Below are 25558 nucleotides of genomic sequence, written 5' to 3'. Positions count from 1 at the left end.
TTATTTGTTCAAAACCCTTGAATGATAGTTAGCACATATTACACCACTACTTATTAAACTTCTCAAATAATATACACTACTGGCTGAACACATTTAAGTATGATTATAAGGAGGAAAGTTTTTCCAAATTTTTAGCATAAATCTAAACTAAGTGATAGTAAAATAGGTGATATCTAAGAATAGAAAATAAAAAGGAGTACCTTCCCTTTCTCCAATTTCTCTGCCTGCACTAGCTTCCCTAAATTTTTATCTCCCTTGTCATCTTCCTCTTCATAAATGAAGGTCTGTGAACGCATCAACAATGAACTTGTCATTGTTGATTCATTTGTTACCGATAAAGTTCGTCTAAAAACAAAATGGACTTTTTATGAAAAATTTATACCATATTTATTTATATTTAATAATGTGCATAATACTTTAGTCAGGTCTACATCTATTTCTTTTATTACATATGGAAGCAAGTGTAAAACATCCATTAATTATTAATTATTTTATTAGGTTATATACCTGCGAGCTAAACGAGATGACCTGGTGAAGCCTTCATCCCCAGAGGTAGCATCAGAGGTAGCACTCTCTACATCATTCCAGATTCTAGTCCTTATAGCCTGAACTGTTTAAAAAAGTGGATCATTAAACCACGGGATCCAAGAAATATTCAAAGTACCACAGCCAAATAAAAAAATTAAACATGGAATAATCAATCCAATAACCAATTCAACAATAGGTAATGTTTTTTTTAAAGTTTAATTTTGATTTGATGTGGATGACTTTATGAACTCTTCATAAATGTATTTATTGAGGAATGGAAAGTAAGTACATGTATTTGTGATTTAAATATTAAACAACTTATGTTGCTTTGTGTTCAATTATTGTTGAAATGGGCAAGATAGTTTTATGGTTAGTTGAAGTAAATACTGATTGGTATTCAGAATGATAAAAATATATCCAGGTGACTAGATGAAACAATTAAATGCATTAGCTTCAGGATTTAAATTTAAAATAGACAAGTAAAAACTAAACCTAACACTACTATTGGTAGGTAGATCTATGTGTGATGAATGTGTGCCAGGATGTGTGCAAATAAGTTATTAACTTTCTAAAAGAGCAGCTTACTCTCTTGGTCACTGTCCTCTGGATTATCATCCCCTTGCAGTAAATAGGTCCTGATAAACTCAGCAAAAGGTCCATTATGTGACATTAGGTCCTCATAGCTACCTGCCTCTCGTATCTCTCCATCGTACAACACGATGATAGAGTCTACCATTGGCAGCCAGTGGGCTCCATGTGTCACAAGAACTCTTGTCTGTTATGAAAACAATTTTCTGTTATGTTACAAAAACTCTTCTGTTTTGAAAACCATTTCCGCTATCAAAAGATCACTTCTTTGTATTTTTTAAATAGTCAAAAATATCTAGTAGTTTATGGCATACATGCAAGGCTGTATGTCATTTAGACTTGGGTTTTCTTGCACCTACAGCCACCCCAAACACACATAAATGGGTGTACAATCTGTAGGATTCCTCTCAAACATAATATTTATCTAAAACTGACATGTCTAAGATAGACAGTTGATGGATAACTAGTCCATATTAACAGGTGATATCTACTTCACCTGCTCAACAGATCTGCTGTTATTTAAACAGGTGACTTGTTCTTGATTTAAAATGTAAAGCCCAAATCAAAAAGTACTTATTGCAAAATGACATATTAATACAGCAGCCATTTAGATTTGTTGAAGTAAAATGAAAACAACTTTTGAGTCCTGGGCAGGCATGTCTATCACCTTCCAAGCAAAAAAAATAGTATTCATAAACAAAATATATTATATACTTCAACACCCCCTCCCCCCCCCCCCCCCCCCCAAGAAAATTTTTTGTGTGAAAAACCAAGGACAAGCCACAGTAAAGTTTACTTGGTCTGTTCCCACAGTACAGTGGTCAGTACAACACTTAAATATGGGTTTAATTACCTTGCCCTTAAGGATGCCCTTATGGCTAACGACGTTGTTGAAAATATGTTTGCCCACATGGGTGTCTACAGCAGACAGAGGGTCATCAAAGATAAAGATGTTGGCACCACTATACACCGCTCTGGCCAGGCTGACCCTTTGTTTCTGACCTCCACTCAAGTTTATTCCCTTGGTTAAACATTCAATTTATAATAAACATAACTATTTATTATTTTACATGCAATAAACTATAATTAACAGCAGATATCAATCATAAATTATACATAAATTTTAAATATTTAACAAATTGGAGACCTTTTTTTAATTGTAAGTGCAACAAATAAAAACATAGCTAGTAATATTTAATTAAAACAACATTCTGTATGAAACATGCTAATAAGTCCAAAACAATAGACCAAAATAAAATGGACCAAAAGATAATAGACCAAATCAAACGTGTCATAACGAACATATTTTTGGACACAAAATAAATTGGACCAAAACAAAAGTCTAAATCAAACGTGCCATTACAAACTTACTTTTTCACCAATCTCTGTCATATCACCAGCTGAAAGGATCTCCAGGTCTCTTTCTAATGCACAAGCTGAAATTACTTTGTTATATTTCTTCTTATCAAATGGCTTCCCAAAGAGGATGTTGTCTTTTACTGTTGCATTCTGGATCCATGCTTGCTGGGGTACATAAGCTACATTGTCCTGTTTTAAAAAGAAAACTGAAAATATTTTAATCAAATCAAAAATAAGTAAATGCGATCAATAGAGTAATGTTTTGGTACATAGTGTTTTAAATATTATAGTTAATTCATGTTCATCAATATATCTGCAACTCCAGAGTTCACATAGAGTTCACAATTTTAAAAATCTTCAATAAATGTTTAGCTGTTTAATTTTTCCTCACTAAAATTATCTAACAATCAGTGGTGATAGACTCAGAGAGATCTTAAATTTCTAACACAGGGAAGTGACCTTGATGCATTTGGGCTTGCACAACTAGCATATTGCATAACATCAGCATCATCTCTCAGTGCCTACCTTGATACTTCTCACCCCCCCCCCCCCCCACCTACTTGATACTTGCTCCCCCCCAACCTAACTTGATACCCCCCCCCCAACCTACCTTGATACTGGCCCTCCCAGTTAACCTCTCCATCTCTCCCAGCAGGGCGGCCACCAATGAACTTTTCCCACTGCCAACAGGGCCCACAACTGCGTACAGCTTACCATCAGGGATTTTTAGATTGATGCTTTAAACAAAAACAATAAGATGATTTTTTAATAGAATATACAATATTTTAATACATTTTACTTATCTTTTAAATCACAAATGTCCAAAAGTCTGATCTAATACAAAATTTTTGGATCTTTATAGATTTTGAAGTCAGCATCAAGCCTAATGAACAATATGCTTTAAAAAGCAGTTGTTTAAACTGATGTTTGCTTCAGTTAGTACATTCAAATAGAAGGTGTTAATTTTCAGTTAAATTAAATCTGACTAATAGTGAGCTTGGAAATGTATGACCTTGTTACAAACTATGCTCAATTCAATTTAAATTGTTGCTCAAGCTTAAAAGTGTAGCTTAACAATTCGGTTCTCTACAGAAGTGTAAAAGGTTGGTTTTTATTTTTTAGTCTTCGTAGTTAGTTACAATGTTTAAGAATTTTTTTTTAAATGTCAGCATTCATACTTTCTTAATGATGGCTCTGCAGCTTTGTCCCATGTAAAAGTTCCATTTTCAACTTCGATAGCAAAATCTGAGGATCATTACAAAAATTTGGTAAAAAAATTGTTCATGTAAATCTGTTGAGCATTACTCATAGAATTTTCAAAGACTTTTTAAAACTTAAATTTTTCCCTGAAAAACTTCTTGATTTAATTCATTTTTTAAATGGAAAAACTATTGAACTAGAACATTTAAATTATTTATACAAAAAATCTTATTTTAGACTGGGAAGGTATGTCTTTATTTGCCTATTGCAACCATTAGTGGAACAAGTTTATTTTTTTCTACTATCATAAAATTGGTGTCACTGACATTAATGAGCTTAAACTTGGACCAAGCTTTTTTATTTCCTGAATAAGAAAAAAACTATTTCGACCAAACACATTTTTAAAAAATATTTAAACCTTCTCATCAGCATAAGTCCAGTCTGTCTGGAGTCCCAGAGTCCACCAGCTCTAATGGGTACCTGACTCATGTTAGGAAAACAAAGGCGGCTGAGCATAGTGCTAACCACACTACCCGCATGTATGCAGATGATATTAAAAAACTCTACTTTATCTGCTCACATCTTGGGCACAAACAGGGAAAAACTATGATTAAATGCGCATGTAATTTAAAAAGATCCAAAACTTACTTGCTCGACTATCTTTGATCACATTATCAGTTTTCAGATCTCCTGTACACAAAAACAGGTTTATCCTCTCAATAGATACAACAGCCTGGTTCAAAAATAGAAATATCACAACTCTACTATTAAAAAAATAAGGGAAATAACCTGCTCTAATTTAAAATGTATTAAAACACATGCATTCACAGAAATTTAGTATAAATATTTTTTTTTTTAAATTGTTATTGAAAGACAAATAATATTTCTATAATCTTATAAAACTACAAATCTGAACTTTTTTCAAAGTGGCTATTTTTTTTTTACCTGAACACTCATTGAGATAATGGAAGAGAGTAACCCTAAAGGCACTCTCAAAAGGTTGAAAAAGCTGAGGGCAACAAAGGCTTTATTGGCATCTAAATGATTTTCATCAGATACACTGACATACACAGCAAATGTGGCCAACATCACCTGCAATTTAAAATTGTGTCTATAAACTGCAGCAAAACAAAATGCAATCTACATAAGTATACAAGAGACCTTGAGCATAAAATAAACCAATGGGATTGTTTTAAAAACAATTAATACACATTTAATAACTATAAAGATATTGTAGGCAAAATGAAAATATTGTTTATTCTTTATTTATGCTATATTCAAATTTTTATAAGGTTTATCCTTCATCTACACTTGGCACAGACAGATCATGACCTAAAGACATCTTGGTTTTCACTCTTTTCAAGTAAAGATCAACTGTGCTTTATTTTAGTTATACGATACAAAACTTTACATTTACAACCAGTAAATAAGAATCTTTAAATACCTAATAATCTTTTTAAAAAAACAGTAATAAAAAGAAATAAAAAAACTTGTCTTTTACTTACAAGGTATGGAGCAGCACTGAATATGACACTGATAAACACATTGAGGTAGGCAATGTGTAGCAACACTTTGGTTTCCTCGCTTCGAATGTCAGAAATTTTCTCATGAAAGGGTGGCTCCCATGCATATAATTTTAACACCTGGATAAAATATACATTCAATTTTATTCTCAATACACACAAATGTATTAAAGAGTTCAGACAATGGGCATGCATCAATGCTTGAGAATTTCATAGCTTTAACATGAGAACTAAACTTATTCTTTTAATATAATTTTTTTAACTTCACCAACAAAAGAATATGTATAAATCACTTTCAAGAGATTGTGATATACTTTGAAAGTAAAATGTTTATTTCTGAAAGATACATTTTAAAATTAATGTTAATTTATGTTAATTTATGTAGGTAAAATAATAAAACCTTCATGCCACAAAGAGCTTCATTGGTCAGTCTGAGCCTGGAGTCTTTGTGTTTTAAATTCTTGACCTGAAGCTGCTGCTGCTTTGATGCTACGTAAGAGTTAAAAGGTATGGTCAGCAACAGGACAGCCAGACCAGCAAATACAGAAGGGCCAATGTACTGGTACAGCACCGCTATAGCTATAATAACCTGTCGGAATATTTTAGACATTCACTTTGTGTCAAACACAGCTCAGAAAACTAACTCTATGATCTACAAATCTCAAAACAGAGTCGATTGATACATTTATAACTAAACACATGCCATTGTAAAAATACAAAATATTTTAAAACAAAGGTAGTCAGTTTGATATGTGTCATTGAATTATTTCTTTTGGATCAGATAAAACAAATTAAGCTAATTTCAATAAGGTGGTTTATATTTAAAACAATGCTCCTAAGATATTAAATGTTTAGCTGAAATAGCACACAAAAAATGTTGTTTTAGACATTTTTTTAAGAAATTTAAAAAAAAATTATTTTAAAGTCTTACCCTAATTGTTAGTTCATTGATAATTAACATAGTAAAATGTTAATCACATATAGAGAGAAATATGAACAGGAATTGCAATCAAACGCCAGCTGGTTATGTAAACATTCATTAGTGTACCTGAAAGGGAGTGGTCCAAGCGTAGAAGAAAAAATTCATCACATCCTGGACCCTCTGGCAGTCGACAGACATAAGGTTGACAATCTCTCCTGCTGTTGATTCTTTCTTGGACTCGTTGTTCATTGTTAGAGCCTGTCACAACATATAACATATGTAACCATGGGTTCTGATTCATTATTCATTGTTAGAGCCTGTCACAACATATAACATATGTAACCATGGGTTCTGATTCATTATTCATTGTTAGAGCCTGTCACAACATATAACATATGTAACCATAGGTTCTGATTCATGGTTAGAGTCTGTCACAACATACAACATATGTAACCATGGGTTCTGATTCATTATTCATTGCTAGTGCCTGTCACAACATATAACATAAGTATCCATGTTTCTAATTCATTCTTCATCATAAATGTCTGCAACAATGACATACACACATACTGAGCTAACCATGTTTCTGATTCATTATTCTATATTAGCACCAAAAACAAAAATTATTTTGTATAGAAAACACTGCCTTCTCTCATTATATTTCCTACATTGTGTAAAAACAAATTTAGAAAATTATGTTTTCCTATAGCTACTGAATTTGTTTTGGTAAGAAATTCTGTTCCAGTTTTTGTACCTTTTTATAAATAGCTGCAATAAGCGTGGTCTTCATCTGCATGCCAACAATCTGCGACATCCAGAAACTGAAGTTAAACAGCACAGATTTGATCATCTGTGTGATAAACAGCAGGACAGCTATGGCATAGCCTTTCCACACAAAATCAACATCCGCATGGTCAGCATAACTGATAAGGAGGCTAGACAGGGGAAAATTTTATTTCAAAGCGTTAATGAAGACATTGTTAAAACTTATGGCCTAATTTCAAACTAGATTTAGGTTGAAAATTGTAGTTATGCTTGGGTTTAACAAGATAAATAAAATATTGAGGGAAGATAGAATAAACAAAGTTTGTTTTATGGCTGTAAGGTGAATATATTTAAATTTGTTAATATATTAAGCATAACAAAACCTAAATAAAGCTTTGACAGTTTATGACTCATATTAATAGAGTCCTCTTAAAATCTTCTGGTCTAATGCAGATAAAGATGAATTCTATTCCACAAGATATAATTATGAATGGATGGTATGTTCAAATCTGCAAATCTGCTGTCTTCTGCTTAGCTTTAGACATGTCTCACAATATTCAGGTTAAGAGCCACCCTTACCCATAAACTCACAACCACTCATTTAAAGTAAAATAAGGTTCAACAGTTTCTTCGACCATATGAAGATTTTGTGTGGTCTGCACTATGCCTGCCACCTTTATTTCCCCTTACCCATATTGTACACCATTCAGATCTAGATGGACTCAGGGACTTTTAGGGAACCCCCTGGGCCAGTGCTATCTATAAGGCGAACTAGGCAGTCGCCTAGGGCACCATCCCTAGGGGGCGCAAAATGTTTAATCGCTATTATCAAAAAGTACCTAAGAATTAATAACTTTTATAAAGGTATAGCGATCTATTTCGGCACCCAGGACGAACTATCAATTTTGCACCCCCACCCCAAAATTAGGTCTATAAAAGCCTATATTTTATTCGCGATGGTAAAAATGCAACCCCACATCACTAATTTTGAAAGGTTAGGGCGCTTTTTACCAGTCACTTTGTCTTTTTAATTTGGTGTCACATAATTGATGTAGAAAACGATTAAATAAGGTCGTAATTTAAATTTTGAACATTGCAAAAGGTTATCTAATTTTAAATAGGGCTTGTAAGTCTCATTTCTCTGACTTTGAATTATAAATCTGTCCTGGTGTACAGAGTTTTGTAATGACGGGGTGTTCAAAGTATTGTATTTGTTTGGTAAGTTTTGATGAATCGTTTAGATTTGGGAGTAACGGCAGAAGGCTGTTGCTGATATGGTTTCGTAGGTATAAAGTATGGAAGTGTTAAAGAGTCATAATTTTTATTCGGCTGTTTTGTAGTTGAAGGTCTAATGAAATTTGATTGGTAATAGAGAAATGGGAATGCAGGTGATGAAGTATCGTAGTTCTGGAGTTCTGGAGTATTGATTCTTGTGGTATTAAGGTATCGAATTATATTGACTTTTAAAGTGTAGTAATAGGTCCAGTGAAATCGTTGTTGATTGGGAGTACCTTTTGTAGAGCTTGGTGAAGTTAAACCAGTTGGTGTCGTAGTCTAGTTATGTTTAGGTATCGAAGTTTGATATGTGTTGTGAATGTAGTAGAGTATATTGAGTTGTGGAGTTTATGGTAAGTTAGATGATGTATGGAATACACTACAAAGAAAGGTAGGCGTTCTCTAGTTGAAAAATCTTTAGTTTTTTAGGAATCTATATTAACACTCTTAAAGTATTAATATATAATATTAAATAGGATGGAATTTTTAACTGACTGTAAACTGAGCAATGTCTAAAACAGTTAACTGTGTTATGACTTTCTGAAAGATGTCCCTTTTATTCAAGGGATCCAAAATTTTAAGTTATTGGCATATTAGATTGTCATATAGAGATGTATGTCATTAAAATTGAATAGAAGTATGTTATAATAAAGCTACCATTTTTAGACTTTCAAACAAAACCTACAGTTAAGTATTCGATAGGTAAAATTAATTGTTTTCACAAGGTTACATAGCTCATATAAAAGATTTGTTATAATTATTATGTAATGAAAATTAGAGCGTTTTATTTTGTTTTTCAAACATGTCTTAGTTACACTTGGTTAATTTAGCTATTCTTGTGAAAGTTATTTCCCTTGAATAAAATTTTGTTATTTGGATTTTCAAATGGGAGATAAGTCATTGCTTAATTCAAATTTCTGCACCTTGGATTGACCACTTACATATAAATACAAATTTAAGTACAAACTTTTGAGACAAAGAAGCAGGGGCGGAACTACAGTGCCGCCAGACCCCGCAATGCGGGGGGGCCCACGCCATTTAGGGGCCCACAGCCGACCCTAATAGTTTTTATTATAGTTTAAAAAATCTAATTTTCTTGCAATTTTTGACTTGATGTTTGTTTTGTAAAACGATTACCATAGCTGCGGTTTGATTATCTTTATTCTATAGACACCATATATTCTTGTATATTCTTTTTCCCTTTCTTTTTAAACCACTGTGAAAGCCAAGTCCTATCTCCTCTACAATTAAACTTAACAAAGATAAGGAAACGTTCAAACCACTTCCATGACTTATTTCCCTTTTAAAATAGTCAAATTGGGGTGCTCATAAGCTCCTTTTAATAGAATTGTACTAAACAAATTAAAAAGCAATTACTTCTCTTACTAAATATTTTTTCATAAAATACACCATTACTTCTACAAAGATTTTATGTTTTATATTCTTTTGGCCAGAGAGATGTTACGAGAATCCATAACAGATAAAATGAAAACTGATTTTCTCAAAACACACTAAAGCACTTACACACATGACATGTAGTAATTTGCTTTAATTGAAAAAAAAAAACAATTTTTTTTTAAAAACCTGAACAGGTCAGCAATGAGCATCCTATACTCTGTTTGTATTTTGTATATATATATATAAATATATATATATATATATATATATATATATATATATATATATATATATATATATATATATATATATATATATATATATATATATATATATATATATATATATATATATATATATATATACATATATATGGGTGGGGGGCCTAAAAAAATTTTTTGCGGGGTGGCCCTTTTTTTCTAGTTCCGCCTCTGCAAAGAAGGCAAGTAAAATTTGATTTTGATGTCTACTTATAACGTGTATGCAATCGTTAATAAGTTAATATGTCACTGTTAATTAATTGTTTTCATATACACATGTTTTAGTAATTAATTTGTGTGAAAAGGGGCATTTTAATAAGATTTGCCTAGGGCGCAATATAACCTGGCGTCGGCACTGGGACCCCCCCCCCCCCCAACACCAAACATACATACAAGTTTATATTTTATTTACCTCAGAAGCACTGGGCTTATCATTAAAAATATATCAGAAACCATTTTTTGAACAAGTCCAAAGCAAAGTTTTAATCCCACCATCTGTGCTAGAACTCTCAACAGAGAGGGCTTGGGCTGTTTTTAGAATAAAGGGAGACAACATCATTCTGCTGTTTGTGGAGGCTAATTAACAAAAATGTACAAACTCAAGAACATTTTTAAAAAGCAGGTAAATAATACAATTTTCACTTAGATACATATGGTGCATGATCATAGTGTGTCTTTATAATAAATATTCAGATAATATAACACACTACATCAGTGCATACATCTAGTGAGATAAGGCACTAGGGCTAACAGTCTTCACTTATTATATATTATTCAGCAAGTTTACTGTTTGTCACACCACAAAAACTACAATGGTAGTTTAGACAATTAGATGAGGACAAAGTGTCTGATAATTTTTAGAATAATATATAAAACTTGTTTTTGATTCCTTTAGAAAACAGTGTCATCTAGTATTCATGTTGGATCATTGACATTCAACACCACAGTATCCATTCAGTATCTACTTCTTCATACTTAATTCTAGTGTTGGAAGAGATTCCCTCCAACACAATTAAATGTCAACTTATTATGTGGCCTTTCCTTTTTTGAATTGCTTCCCTTGCCTTTGTCCAACAAAGAACAAACTACAATAACAGTTGCTTGATTTTGAAGTCTTTCCTATATGGGTTGATGTCAGAGGCCTAGCGACCCTTCCCGTTGCCCGGGGACAAACTTTCGATTTGCACCCCCCCCCCTCAAACTTTCAATTTGCACCCCCTCCTAAAGATTTCGATTTGCACCCCCCTCAAGCTTTCATTGTTACTTACTTTTCCAACCCATTTTGGCACCCCCTAAAGTCGGCGCCCGTAGACATATGTCCCCCCCCCCCCCCGCCCCCCCTCGCTACGTTACTGGTTGCTGTCCCCAGTTAACGAGCCTCATCTACCCGGGGGTTAGACTCAGGACTTTTTGGTTCAGCAACCATGAGCTTAACAGACTCTACCACACAGACCTCCTATCCATTAATTATAATTAAGAATATATACAAAGCAACTACATGGACAAAAATGTTCATGAAAATTATTATATTCACCTGTTTGGTATTATTTCTTGAAGTGCTGTCCATTTTAACAGTTTTGTAGTAACGCCCATTTTCAGTAACCTTTCCATTCATATTAGCCATCAGAGGTGACCTTTCACCGTGCCTCTCATAAGATTTGGAGAGGTCAGACAAACGATATCCTAATTTGTCATAAGACTTTTCTTCCTTCCTAAATAAAAAAAAATAGTAACATTAATTACTGAAATTAACAAGCGCAAATCCTAAAAACATTGCAGTTGTCCCCTTAGATTATTAAATTTAAAAATGCAATAAATAGTTATTTACACATTTTAAATAAAATTTCTATATAAGTTTCTATATAAACAATATCTCTTTTAATAATTTTTATAACATTTTACTTTAATACTTATAATTTTAAGAAGCAATATTGATAGCTCGGTTAAAAACATAATACATATATTTAAATATTAAATTAAATGTATAAAAATAATAAACAAATCAAAAAATTGTAGAATAATTATTAAAAAATGAAAGTTTCCATTATGTGGATTTAGATGGGAGGGAGTACCTTTTCCTCTTGAATCTGGTCCACTCATTTCTCCAGAGTTTATCAAACAATGGTGTGAGGTTATCACTCTCATCTCTAGGGTTGAGTACAAACAAATCTTCTTCCTGTAAGTCTTTCCTCCAACCATTGTACACTGTTCTAAACACATAAACACAAACTATGACTTATACCTTTTGGCAATGTCACATCTACCATTGTATTAAATTAAGTGATCTTGAGTGATTTAGCATATTAAAATATAATGCTACTACAATTTATTAAAAAAAATTACTACAACAAAGTGGAAATAAATAGACATGTATGCAATAAATAATTTAAATTATTAGGCCTAACTAATAGTTTGTGCAATTCTCATACTTATTTAATGACTGTTGAACTCCAATAAAAATAATCATGAAAAGAAAACAATTTAATAGTTGTTTCAACACATAGACCTATTTAACTCCAATAATTTACATATTTAATTGTTGTTTATTCAAAGTAAGGGATACCTTTCTAACATAATATTAAGTATGTATATCATATTTTAGAAGTAAACTAGATGCCATGGACACTTGACTCATATGTAAATATAGATCATGACCTTGACATCTCACATACACTTACCTGGTGACCCACCAGTAGAAAATTCTGCTGGGAAATGAAGCTCTCACTTCTGGACTTGAGTTCTATTGAAGTTAAAATACTTCATTATAATATAACAATGGCCTACTTCTAACATGGAAGCAAAATGACCTGCTAACAAATTAATGTAAATTTGTTATATTAAAAATATTTTTTTAGCCTTTATAGGTTAATATACAGTTTTTTTAAAAAATGGAAGTTAACATGACCATGTGTTGAAATGACATGCTTATATTGGGAGTTAAAACTACCTACTTTACAGACTGAAAGTTGAAATGACCCACTTTATATGTTGCAAGCTAACTTGACCTACTTACAGCCAGATAGCTGTCCTCCCCGGTGGAATCTGAGACAGAGTTGAACAAAAGTTGCAGAACTTCCATGGCATACACCAGAACAAAAAGTGCAAATCTGAGCAGAGATCCTTCGTGTTCCTGTAATGGGTTAGAGAGTAAGTTAGTAAACAGCCCATGTTTTCATGTACATAACATCTATCACTACCAACCATTGTAAGAAAAATTACTTCTCTATAACTTGCTCATGAATGACAACTAAAGGTGGACTGGTAATAATAATAGAGTTTTAAACTGTTGTTCATTGCTGTCATTTTACCATTCCATCATACCAAGGAATAAAATTTAGGATTTGGGAGAAAAATACACAATGAAAATTTCAATCTGGGGTTGGGGGGCCCCTTTTAAAATTTCCTGGGCCTCTCTGACACAGCCAGTCCACCCCTGGTGACATAGGTCAAATTATAAAAAATATCTGAACTCAAAACAGATCTGGATATTTGACCATTGCCTACCCACTTCCTGGCTCAATTACCTCCCCTGTACCATACAAATACCCATACTTAAATTAATAAGTTTAGATGAAAACCTGAATGATTATCTTGGTGTAGAGAGGGACAACATCACAGCAGACAAGACAAATCCAGAAGAGAAAGAGAAATCCTGAAGTGGTGGTGTGGTATTTCCTCTCCATTTGGGTTACGATGGCAACAACAGCCTAGGCAAGAACAAAAAAACTTTATTTTTGCAACTTAAACACATTTTGTAAATTTATTGATAACTGAGGGGTGAAGAACTGAATGTAATTTTTTTTCTTTAAACATTTTAAACCACAACGAATTATATTCACATTTTTTTTTAATTTGTCAAATTATGACATGTAGGCCTACAGTTATATATATATATATATATATATATATATATATATATATATATATATATATATATATATATATATATATATATATATATATATATATATATATATATATATATATATATATATATATATATATGTATATATATATATATGTATATATATATATATATATATATATATATATATATATATATAAATGCATGAAGGGAAGAAATGTATATCATTTTATTTACATATAAGATCACCCATAGAATTAGTCACAAATAATTACATATAATAATCTATACATAAATAATGCATGATGGTAAGAAATATGAATAATTTAACTTACATATGAGATGACCCGGATACCATTAGCCACATAATGTGATATGGAAATGGGGTGTGCGCCTGTATCATTACTGGCGTCTTCTATTATAGTTATCAGACTGAGCAGGCTCAGGGAGGCGGCCAAGAACTAGAGAACATTGTAACAGCTATGACTATATGGTATAAATTTTATATGTAACTGTAAAAATATAATGGAAAATCATATTTCAGACAATTTTATGACATTCACATAATTAAATAAGAACCACGAGTGACTGACATAACTTGTGAAATATTAAATAGTGACTTTAAGTATTAACTTTCAATAGAAAAAAAAATGTGTGTAAGTACAGTAAATATTCTAAAATTTCAGCTGTTCTCTTTTTCATTTTATGTGCTTTTTGACTTTTAATTGAGTAAAAATAAAAGCAAGCCTACCATTTTGATAATGCTGAGGCAGGAAATGGGTAACGGACTGACCCTTTTTGATGCCAACATGTATAAATAGAATGGTAATGGCAGCCAGAGACATGAGAATGGCACATAGATGAGAACTGTGTCCTGGAAACATGACGTCAGCTGGGGCCAACTAGAGCTCAACAACAAATCAGTATCCTGTGAATAATATTTGCATCAAATGGGAGACATTTTTTAATATGGCCATTGACTAAAGATTATAGAGACATATGACAATTCTAATTTTTTTTAAATCAATATTAAACAGCTGATCATTTTGTTATATTTTACACCCTTCAAACAATGCTTGCACACATCATCCATTAAATGGAATGGGTGGGATGAAACACTGAAACTTCGAGGGGCGGGGTTTGTATAATCTTTTACTAGTTTTAGTATACATTTACTATATAAAGTATATATATATATATATATATATATATATATATATATATATATATATATATATATATATATATATATATATATATATATTATATATAATATTATTTTATATATATATTGAGAACCACTGATCTATTTAGTTAAATAATAAATATAGTATCTATTATCTACAAAAAACAACCATTTTTTTTATAGAAAAATAAAATAAAAATTAATTAATATCACTTCTATAATAGATCTAGTAATCTAGTCTAGTAGTAGTAGTCAATGAGTTATGTAGATCTGGAGATTAATAGTAAAAGTTAGTAGAATCTACTTGTTTAATGTAGAATTATTTTCCTCACTTTAAAATTTTTGTAGACTTTACTTATAATTATAATGACTTAAATATGTATTCGTGAGAAGTGCAAGCGTATTCAATTTTAAAGAGCCGCTTGCAGAAAAGTGGACTAACTTTTCTTGGCTTATGGCCATGATGACACTATGATGAGCGGTAGGCCTAGTGTAGGTAGGATCATTGGACGGTGGGGGGTAGTTAGTAGTTAGAATCTCATGTTAAAGTGGTTATAAAATAATCCTACTCAACACCCGCCCTGCTAGATCTAGATTACATCTAAATACATTTTAATAGAACTAGTATTCGATTCTCTTATTCTTATCGTTAGTGATGTTGCCAGGATGCATTTTATTTTTACTTATTTTACAGATTTGATCTTATTAATTTTGCAATGGTACAAAAAAATCGTAATATTTTAAATAGGTAGACCTGCAATAAATGATGCGATAAAATATAGATGTAAAAAAAAAAGAAGCCCTTAGACTAAATTAATTATTTTAATCATTACCCAAATGCTGTCAGCACAAAATAACTTTTCTGGTCTAGTGATGTTTTCTCCCGCCGTTGTTAACGTGACGGCGGCTGTTGTAAAATTTTCAAAGTGGGTCGTGACCGGTAATGTGGAATTCTCAAAATATGTCGTAGTAACTGGCAGTGTGGAATTCTCAAAATGTGTCGTAGTAACTGGCAATGTTGAATTCTCAAAATGCGCCGTGGAATTGTCAAAAAGTATTGGCAATGTAAAATTATCCATGATCTGCAAAATCTAGAAGAGAGATGAATTAAAAAATAAATAAATACAAAATTTATTTTTTTTAAAACCCAGAGAGACTTAAAATTTATTTTTGTATGAGATAACTTTAGAGATCAGTTTGAGACCCTCATTTACTGCAACCAGTGTTTCTTCCAGACTTTTTACTCCGGGGGGGGGGGGGGGGGGACACACAGTTAAAAGTATATGTATATATTTTCTATATAAATTCCATTTCGTTCGGGGGGGAGGGGGGGGTAGACTTTGTTCGCCCCCCCTCCCCCCACCCGACCCCGAAGAGCTGCCTGGAAGAAACACTGACAGCACCCAGTGACCATCGAGCTAGTGGCGTCAATGCTCTTATATTATATATATCTATATATATCTATATATATATATATATATATATATATATATATATATATATATATATATATATATATATATATATAATATGTGTGTGTATTACCCCCCCCCCCTTACAATGATTCATTACTTTATATATAGTCGTCACAAGTATCACACTTCGTCAAAAATATGATAGCATACCCCCCATTATGGGTCATCCATAAATGACGTCACGCTTTTTTGACGATTTTTACCTCCTTCTCCCCTCCGTCACAGGTCGTCATAAAAAGCCAGACCCCCCCCCCCCCTAAAATGACGTCACACCTCAACCTACAACCCCCCCCCCCCCTCCCTCAAAATTGAAGTTGAATTTTTTTTAAACATTGATATTTTTCTATAATCGTGTCTGAACTCTGTCAAAATAGAGTATTTTTATCAATTCCTATTACAATTTATTAAAACAGTTTTCTAAAACGCGAAATAACGTCTAAAATTCGTTTTCTAACACTGCTTTTTACTTTCTCGTATATACGTAGTATAGAGAAAGTATTGTAATCGTGCAAAAAAAAAATCGAGATTTTTACAAATCTCGACGTTTTACACCTCACTGATACGGAAAAACATAATTTTGCAATCTTGTCCGTATGTCTGTGTGTGTGTGTGTCTGTGTGGTCTGTGTGTGTGTCTGTGTGTAAACACGATAACTTGAGTACCGTTACAGCTAGGTTGATGAAATTTCATATATAAGTATTATATCAAAATCGTAGATCCGTATCAACTTTTGAGCGATTTCTGACAACCGGAAGTGGTACTTTTTCTACTTTGAATTTTTCAAAAGCCTATAACTTGAGTACTATTTCAGATAGATAAATGAAATTTCACATGTAAGTAAAAGATCTAATTCTCTACCTTCTGTCAAATTTTGAGTAATTTCCGTTGACCGGAAGTAGTAATTTACGCTACTTCCGATTTCTCAAAAAACTAATGTAAATTTTTAAAGTACTAATAATATTGCGCACTATTATGCGTTTTTTAATTAGCGTTCACTTGGTGTGCAATTAATTTGTCTACGAGATTTTATTCTATTTTTAAAACTTTAAGTATTTAAAATGGATTAAAAATCATTTCTATAGCCCGAGTTCCCATCCCCTGTTATTTTATATAAGAATATTCGAGAAAGTTTAGGGGAGATCACTCCCGGTTTATTTATAATGCAAAAGTGTGACCTCGCACCATCTGACCCCCCTCTCCCCCTCATCACACACTGTCACAAAATTACGGACCCCCCCTACGAGTGTGACGTCATTTATGGACGACCCCTTATATGCCCACAACGTAGCGGAAGTTAAAAATATTTTTGAATTAGGGCCAACCATCCGCGCGGGGCCTTTCCATTATATATATATATATATATATATATATATATATATATATATATATATATATATATATATATATATATATATGTATGTATGTATGTATAAAGGCCTATATAATGTGATGTACACATAATAACACAAATGTTTTGGAGTTTATAAGCTAATGTCAAACTTTCCACTATAATAACAGATTTTTATCTCTCCCATGTATTAACCCAATGTTCGTAGTTTTTTTTTTCCTTTGCTAAGATATTAAATCACTTTTGACAGTTATGTAATTCATACAAAATAACTTAAGAAAATTTAATCACGTGCCGAATAATTAGGAAAATAAAGTTTACAATACAGCGAACTCGGCCTGATGTATCAAAACAGTATAGACTTCAACATTTGTTTAGAATTCATACAATATTTTAAAACCAAAAACATTATTTGTCTTAATTATTGAACGGGTGAATCCTTAAGGTGACACAACATAACAACAGTTTTAACTTTCTTCCAAAAAATAATAATAAATCACTCTGTTTAATGCCGCCTGATATAGATCCTAAGCCCCCCCCCCTTCGTCGCCCTCCTCCCACCCCTCTGCACGCAACTGAATGTTAATTTTGTTTTACCAAGACAAGTAGGCCTACATATAGAGTTTCTTCAAGGCATCTCTTCGGGGGGGGGGGGGGGGGAGACAGGACGGGGGGACAAGCCCCCCCCCCCCTCCGAAAACGAAATGGAATTTATATAATTTATATAGAAAATATATACTTTCAACAGTGTCCGCCCCCCCCCCCTCTCGAAGAAAATCTTCCGCCCCCCCCCCCCCCCCGAAAATTTCAAGTGCCCCTCCCCCCCCCCCCCCCCGGAGAAAAAAGTCTGGAAGAAACACTGTACATATACGACATTATACGACATCTACAACAAGAAAGTCAGGACTAGAGTTCATCAGGTCACTAACTGTCTACTACAGACATCCCGTCTGCTCACTAAAAGGACGTCTTCATCGGTCCGCATACAATAGGGTATCTCTTTACGTTTCCCAAATTTACATCCCATGTCAGGTCGGGGGCTCATTCGCATCCAACAATCTCCAGTCAGCTCAGGTCAAATGCCAGGCGACCGTGCCCTACACAAAGGGGAGGTGCGTGACACTATTTTTGTATCGAATTACGGCCTGTCCCAGTTCAGGTGGGACTCACCAACATCAACCGTGGCCTCAGTTATAAGAATCAACAACGTCGGCATTCGACCATTTAGTTTTTCCCAATTGAAGTCAGCAACAAATTTTTTAAGTTTACGAACTAATTCAGATAACAAAGACATTGCTGAAGCGCGGGGCCCCTTCAAGCGCGGGGCCTATGGCGACCGCCCCGTTCGCCACCCCCTAACGCCGGCTCTGCCCAATGCTTTTTTTGATACTCTTCATAAAGTACGTTATTTTTGTCTTTTGCCTTACTTAAGGTTATTGATTTACACATTCCTTTAAAAAAGAATTTATTTCATCTGAACATGTAAACACGGGTACTAATCATTTCTACTGCTAGTCATTAATCTTTTTGTTTTAGTATTTGTTTTTTTTTTATATATAATGTGGGTTGTTGTTTTTTTGTGCACACGAACAAAGCTACATTGTATTCTATTAAAAACCACAAGTCGCGATTGTTTACAAACATTTCTTCGAAACTTTAACTTTAACAGCTTATGAAACAACACTTGAGACCAGATTTGGAAAGGGGGAGGGAGGGTGCGGCTTGTTAGCTATTGACGTGGCGTATAAAGACTAGCGTTCGGCTTACTTTTTTTACTTTCTTTCGTATAGGCAATGTGGTTTCAGATAATTTTCCTGAAATGAAAAATAAAACTCGTTTACCTCGTCAGCGCTCAAAATAGCTTTAATTGAATTTACACCCAAGAGAAATTAAAAACTTTTTGGATACATAACTGTTAGGTGAGGAGGGTTTTTCTTTTTTTTTCTTTTTTTTTTTGAAATTGTGAAATGAAACAAATTGTAAGTTGTTTTCTGATTGCTTTTTTACGCTGTAATTGTAAACATTTTTATCTGAGTATGGCGAACTTTACATCGTGTTTTTTTTTTACTTTGTTCGGGGACAAGACCTTACAGCCTTATACGCGTACAGAACTTGAAATCTATAGTTTGCCCATTAAACAAAATGCAGCCACCATTTGATAAAAATACGACCTATCATTGTTCATCTGAATGGTTCGTCCAATGGCTCGTGTGTATAGTCGACACGTTGACCCAATGTTCATCTTGGTTCTTATTTTCTTTCTCTCTCTCGCGTGCACTCTTTTTCTATATAATTTAAGACACCCCCCCCCCAAGTTTTAAGTGACCCCCCCTCCAGATGTAAATGTGTGAAAGGTGCCCCCATATGTCTTATTAATATTGTCAACAATAATTATAGTGAATTTCACTTCTGTGTATTATTAATCCTAGTAATTGACATAGATCAAAAGGTCGCAAACCCCTTGATTTAGCAAAATACCAAAAATAGGCTATTGATTAGCTACTGATTAGCTAGATAGTTTAGTACATTAAAAGTAATTCATGCGTAAACTACCTGGTTGGAAATTCCCAGAGAGTTAAGCAATTCGCTGATTCTTAATAAAGAAATGAACACAAACGGGCCGATTCTTAATAAAGAAATGAACACAAACGGGCCGATTCTTAATAAGGAAATGAACACAAACGGGTTGATTCTTAATATGGAAATGAACACAAACGGGCTGATTCTTAATAAAGAAATGAACACAAACGGCACCTGATTAAGCGGCTATGCGTGTCTATCTCCGAAAAACTAATCTTAAACATCTGCTTCTGACACAGCGTTAGGTCCACACCCGAGTTTCTTTCGGGCATCTCTTCGTCTAACGCCCCCCCCCCTCCAACGAAATAGAATTTTAAATTAAAAATTTATGCTTACCAGTGTCCGCCCACCCCCTCCGGAAAAAAATTAGTCCCCCCCCACCCACCCCCCCCCCCCCCTCGCAGGAGAAAAAAGTCTGAAAGAAACACCGGTCCCCACCTTCCCCGTTTCCTACTCTGGAATAACTAAATTTATATTCAGTTAGGCCTAATATAAATACTATATACCAGTGGTTCCCAACCTTTTTCGAGTGGCGACCCCCATTTATAAAAAGTAAGTGACCCGCGACCCCCATAGAATTAAAAAGCCGAAATTAGTATGGAAATTAATAAGCACTAAAATAAGATTATCTAGTAGACTTTCAATATCAACTGCTCTTGATAACTGTTTTAATAGCATGAGTAAAATTGCATACTATTCACTAAACCTTCGTGGTTAAGTTTTTAATTTAAAAAAAAAATGTTGTTAACGCCAACCTATGTCATTATAATTATCTTAATTTTGTTTTTAATCGAAGAATAGTGTTGAAAATATATTCTCGAAAAGTCAATCAATTTTACGTTTGGGTATGAATGGTGAATACTACACCAAAATTGTGTCTGCAGTTTTTCATCTAACTCGGAATCATTCTGCAAATCAAAGAATTCATCTTGTAATTCATCGGGAATTCTGGCAACATCAAGGGAAGAAGAGAATGGGTAATGCGAAAATGCAGATTCTTCTTTTTTTCAGCTCAGAGAAATAGCGATGCAGTTCGTTTTGAAGAGATTCAAGATACCCAGAAATCGCTTCTTTCAAAATTTTAATTATGTCACAATCAGATTCATCTACCTCACTGCAGAGTTTCTCAAATTTAAAATATTTCCAAGATTTATTTTCTTTACCGATTTTGCAGCTTTGATAAAAATGCCCCGAGATTATCATGGAAAGTTATAATATTCGTTCATTTTCCCTGAAGCTTCAGGTTAAGCTTTTCTTGTTATTCGAACACATCTGCTAGGTATGATACTCTCTCCAACCACTTTATGTCGTTTTAAGTATACCAAAAAGTCTTGTTTTTTGAAGTCTTTGCACTTCCAAGAACAATTTGATTTCAGATTTCAATTCAAAAACACTATTTACAACATTTCGTTTGACAGCCAGCGTACTGAAGTGTAGAAGAGCAGAACCTCGTGATCTATATTAATGTTTTTGCTCAGTTCTTTGAAGGCTCCATATTTTTAATATAATTTACGACTTATACTAGCAATGGACTCTTGATGTCGATTGGTTAGGGCAGTGGTTAGGGGGCTAAATCTTTTCTGTTTTCTGAAAGCCCGATTTTGAGCTAAACATAGATGGCGCACCATCCGTACAAACCCCCACAGCCGTTCTAACCCATTTTAATCATTCAGTTTCAAAAAAAGGTATTTATTTTCTCCATGCTATCTTCACAAATGAGCAACTCTTCTTTGCTATCATCCGCATGAATATAGACACAGACCAGCAACTGCAACACGAACTCACGTCTGTTGCAGGGGCGGAACTACAGTGCCGCCAGACCCCGCAATGCGGGGGGGGGGGGGGGGGCCCACGCCATTTAGGGGCCCACGGCCGACCCTAATAGTTTTTATTATAGTTAAAAATCTAATTTTCTTACAATTTTTGACTTGATGTTTGTTTTGTAAAACGATTACCATAGCTGCGGTTTGATTATCTTTATTCTATAGACACCATCCCGCTCTTGTATATTCTTTTTCCCTTTCTTTTTAAACCACTGTGAAAGCCAAGTCCTCTACAATTAATCTTAACAAAGATAAGCAAACGTTCAAACCACTTCCATGACTTATTTCCCTTTTTTAATAGGCAAATTGGGGTGTTTATAAGCTCCTTTTAATAGATTTGTACTAAACAAATTAAAAAGCAACTACTTCTCTTACTAAATATTTTTTCATAAAATACTAACTAACGAATGACCTTGTATAAAAAGGAAAAGTATTTAAAATTAATAATATAAATACAAAAAAACATAAAAATAATCACAACACGAGACACCATTACTTCTACAAAGATTTCACATGTTTTATATTCTTTTGGCCAGTTAGATGTTTTGATAGTCCATAGCAGATAAAATGTAACTGATTTTCTCAAAACACACTAACGCACTTACACACATGACATGATGTAGTAATTTGTTTTAATTGAAAAAAAAAATAATTATATATATATATATATATATATTTATATGGGTGGGGGCCGAAAAATTGTTTTTGCGGGGTGGCCATTTTTTTCTAGTTCCGCCACTGGTCTGTTGATTTATCAACTTGAAAAGCAGACAATGGTGAAAGCTTAATTTCAATAAAAATGTGTTATTTAACATTTACGTACATGCAGCGTTTGATGAGATTTTCTCCTATTGTTTTTTTTTTTTTTTTTTGCTTGGCATTTTCTATCGCGACTTCATTTGATGCTTGCACTAATGCTAGTGAAAACTTCCTGTTCGATCAAGTCTCTGGCGTTTGCAACTAGCTTCTTACCGACGAAAGAACTCCATATATTTTTGGTGTGTTCCAAATGACTCGTCTCAAATGACGTTTTAGTTTTGAAGATTTCATAGATTCGTGACTGAGAACAACTTTGTACAGTGCGCTTTGTTTCTTCTCTATTACATTTTCAGTGATGTTAATGAAGCCGAATTTTAAAAAAAATTCTAAATATTTATGTTTTGTTTCAAATTACTAAGGTTTAGTATAACAGTTGGCGACCCCCCAGAAAGACCTACGCGACCCCCAAGGGGGTCGCGACCCCCAGGTTGGGAACCCGTGCTATATACAAACATTTATAGGCTACATCACCCGTCCTCTAATAAAAGCTCGAATTAACCTCTGCTATAAAAAATAACGATCACGATGCCATTCTTCCTATTTATCTCGGCCCTTATACCCTTTATGTCTCTCTTTAATGTCCCTCTTCCTTGGAGAGAATATGACCAAAACCATTTGTTCAGCCAATGCATTTTGCTGACACCCTTTTCACTTCAGACCATGTCATTCCAGCATTCCTCGTCTTTTCCCCGACTGACATTCCCATTTTTTTTTTTTTTACATTGATGGTTTTTAAACGAAGATGTGTAGTTTTCGGTACGCGGACCTTTGACCACAGGAGCTTTGACCACAGGTGGTTTGACCACAGCTTGACCTTAACCAAAGCCCTTATGGTCAAGGCCCCTGAGATCAAATCACCTAGGACCAAGCTTACTTAGGGTGTTTTCTTTTAGACAATTTTTTTGTAAGTAAAAAAAAAACAATAGTTTTATAAATACGCCATGAAGTAAACATATTAACTTACCTTTTATTCAAAGAAACCGATCAGGTCTGAAAACAACTTAATATGTTCCTAGCGATGTCATAAATATAAAATAAAAAATTGAATCTAAATCAGAACTTTATTATCCTGTGTCTTTTTTTCGAAAACCCGACGCACATGTTAAATAAAAACTAATTTTTACTTTAATTACAAAACAAAATTAAAATTCATTTATTTTTCATGCTAGCTACATCTGTATGTCCATCTATCTACTACATTCGCATTTCCACCAAGATGACAAGATTCTCAGAAGACACCTCGTGTAACGATTATGTCCCTTAGCAAGGGACAATACTATGTCAAATTAGCCGTATCTAATTAATTTAACACCATATCCACACAACACCAGTTAAATTTGGAATTTAAAAAAAAACTGTAACAATTCAAATTTTCATTCTTCCGAATTGTTTTTTAAACCAGTCTCAACACTATTAGAGTTATTTAAATGTATTTTTAAGAATCTAAATAGGGTCAATGGCTACTTGAATGTAGATAACCTGTATTGTGACGGTGCATGCGTATATTTGTACTAGCCTACTTGAAAGACGTTCAGAAACCGGGCTCTATTCTGCATAACGTCCCTGAGCCCGCCCAGCTATCTGGATATCTGAACTCAATTGGAACAAAATAAAGAAATGATGCTGGACAGTAGCGTACGCAGGGGGGGAGCAGGGGGAGCGGCCGCTCCCCCTCTGCCCATTTTCAGCAAAGTGGCGCCTTTTTGGAAACTTTTTAAAAATATTTTTGGTCGGCACATTTATGTAAATCACAAGATTTCTTTTCATGCTGCAATTAAGCATTTTTGTACCAGTCTAGTAGTGTCTACGTTTACAACACGTATTAACATCTACATCAGTTTGCCATTCTAAAAATAACCATTACGATGCATTGCAATGTTTAAAAAACCTCTACGGTAGTACCACTTGGCAAGAGGGGTGTTAAGTTTAAGGCAACTGTATAATGTATTTGCTTACGAATAATTGAATTAGAAAATGTTATACATAAAACTTCACACATAATTACTTTATATATATATACAGTTTGACTCGTTTGATTAATTTGTAAAAAAAAAAACAATACAGAAACAAATACAACTGATGTGGCACCTCTATTTAAATTTACTTATGAGCAAACTTCGTAGTGGTGGGGACATTTTGACAAGGTCAACAACGTCATCACGATGAAGTAGTAGTATTCTTACAGTTTGGGCGATAATGATTACGATTACAAATTATATGAAACAGTTACAACCCCCCCCCCCCCTCCCCCATGGACCCCTCTGTAAAAAAAATATTGTCATAATACCACTGCTGCTTATTTAAATCTATTTCTGTAATATATATTTGTTTAATATATATTTGTGTAATATATATGTATGTTTAGAACAGGCATCTAAAAACTGAAGCTATGTTCACTCTGAGTTTGTTATCTCCCCCCCCCCCTCCCCCCACACCTCACCATCACAATTGTGTAGAGCTACATTAATGTCACACCTATGTATACAATGGGTTGAATAATTGACCTAAAGTGAAAGGACAGTGGTGAATGAAGTTGAACCCAGCACCCCCCCCCCCCAACCCACCCCGAACTGATCTGTTTAGTACATTGTAATGATGTACCAAAGTACCATGCCGCCAGAAAATTAGCTTTTTAAACGTAAAA

General features: G+C 33.7%; 1 protein-coding gene across 1 annotated transcript in view; it reads right to left on the bottom strand.

The window, feature by feature from the left end:
- LOC131953660 (multidrug resistance-associated protein 1) overlaps positions 1 to 24166 on the bottom strand; it is a 32258-nt gene extending 8092 nt beyond the window's left edge. Inside the window, exons 1-23 of the mRNA XM_059316960.1 lie at positions 23879 to 24166; positions 15703 to 15960; positions 14435 to 14611; positions 14019 to 14144; positions 13397 to 13525; positions 12832 to 12948; positions 12497 to 12558; positions 11891 to 12028; positions 11353 to 11530; positions 10231 to 10346; positions 6875 to 7055; positions 6247 to 6378; positions 5599 to 5787; positions 5181 to 5318; positions 4621 to 4767; positions 4324 to 4408; positions 3654 to 3720; positions 3086 to 3212; positions 2488 to 2664; positions 1970 to 2137; positions 1114 to 1303; positions 508 to 610; positions 201 to 345 (exon numbers count right to left, since the gene is read on the bottom strand). Of these exons, the coding sequence (XP_059172943.1) occupies positions 201 to 345; positions 508 to 610; positions 1114 to 1303; positions 1970 to 2137; positions 2488 to 2664; positions 3086 to 3212; positions 3654 to 3720; positions 4324 to 4408; positions 4621 to 4767; positions 5181 to 5318; positions 5599 to 5787; positions 6247 to 6378; positions 6875 to 7055; positions 10231 to 10346; positions 11353 to 11530; positions 11891 to 12028; positions 12497 to 12558; positions 12832 to 12948; positions 13397 to 13525; positions 14019 to 14144; positions 14435 to 14611; positions 15703 to 15948 (3138 nt within the window). The 5' untranslated portion in view covers positions 15949 to 15960; positions 23879 to 24166. The remainder of the gene's footprint in view (positions 1 to 200; positions 346 to 507; positions 611 to 1113; positions 1304 to 1969; positions 2138 to 2487; positions 2665 to 3085; positions 3213 to 3653; positions 3721 to 4323; positions 4409 to 4620; positions 4768 to 5180; positions 5319 to 5598; positions 5788 to 6246; positions 6379 to 6874; positions 7056 to 10230; positions 10347 to 11352; positions 11531 to 11890; positions 12029 to 12496; positions 12559 to 12831; positions 12949 to 13396; positions 13526 to 14018; positions 14145 to 14434; positions 14612 to 15702; positions 15961 to 23878) is intronic.
- Between the last annotated feature and the right edge of the window lie 1392 nt (positions 24167 to 25558).

The sequence above is a fragment of the Physella acuta genome, unplaced genomic scaffold, assembly GCF_028476545.2.
Source record: "Physella acuta isolate Inbredline_101_S28 unplaced genomic scaffold, ASM2847654v3 ptg000937l, whole genome shotgun sequence".
In the NCBI taxonomy this organism is placed as follows: domain Eukaryota; kingdom Metazoa; phylum Mollusca; class Gastropoda; family Physidae; genus Physella; species Physella acuta.
Note: the sequence above shows the minus strand (reverse complement) of the source record. Positions and strands in the feature narration are given on the sequence as shown.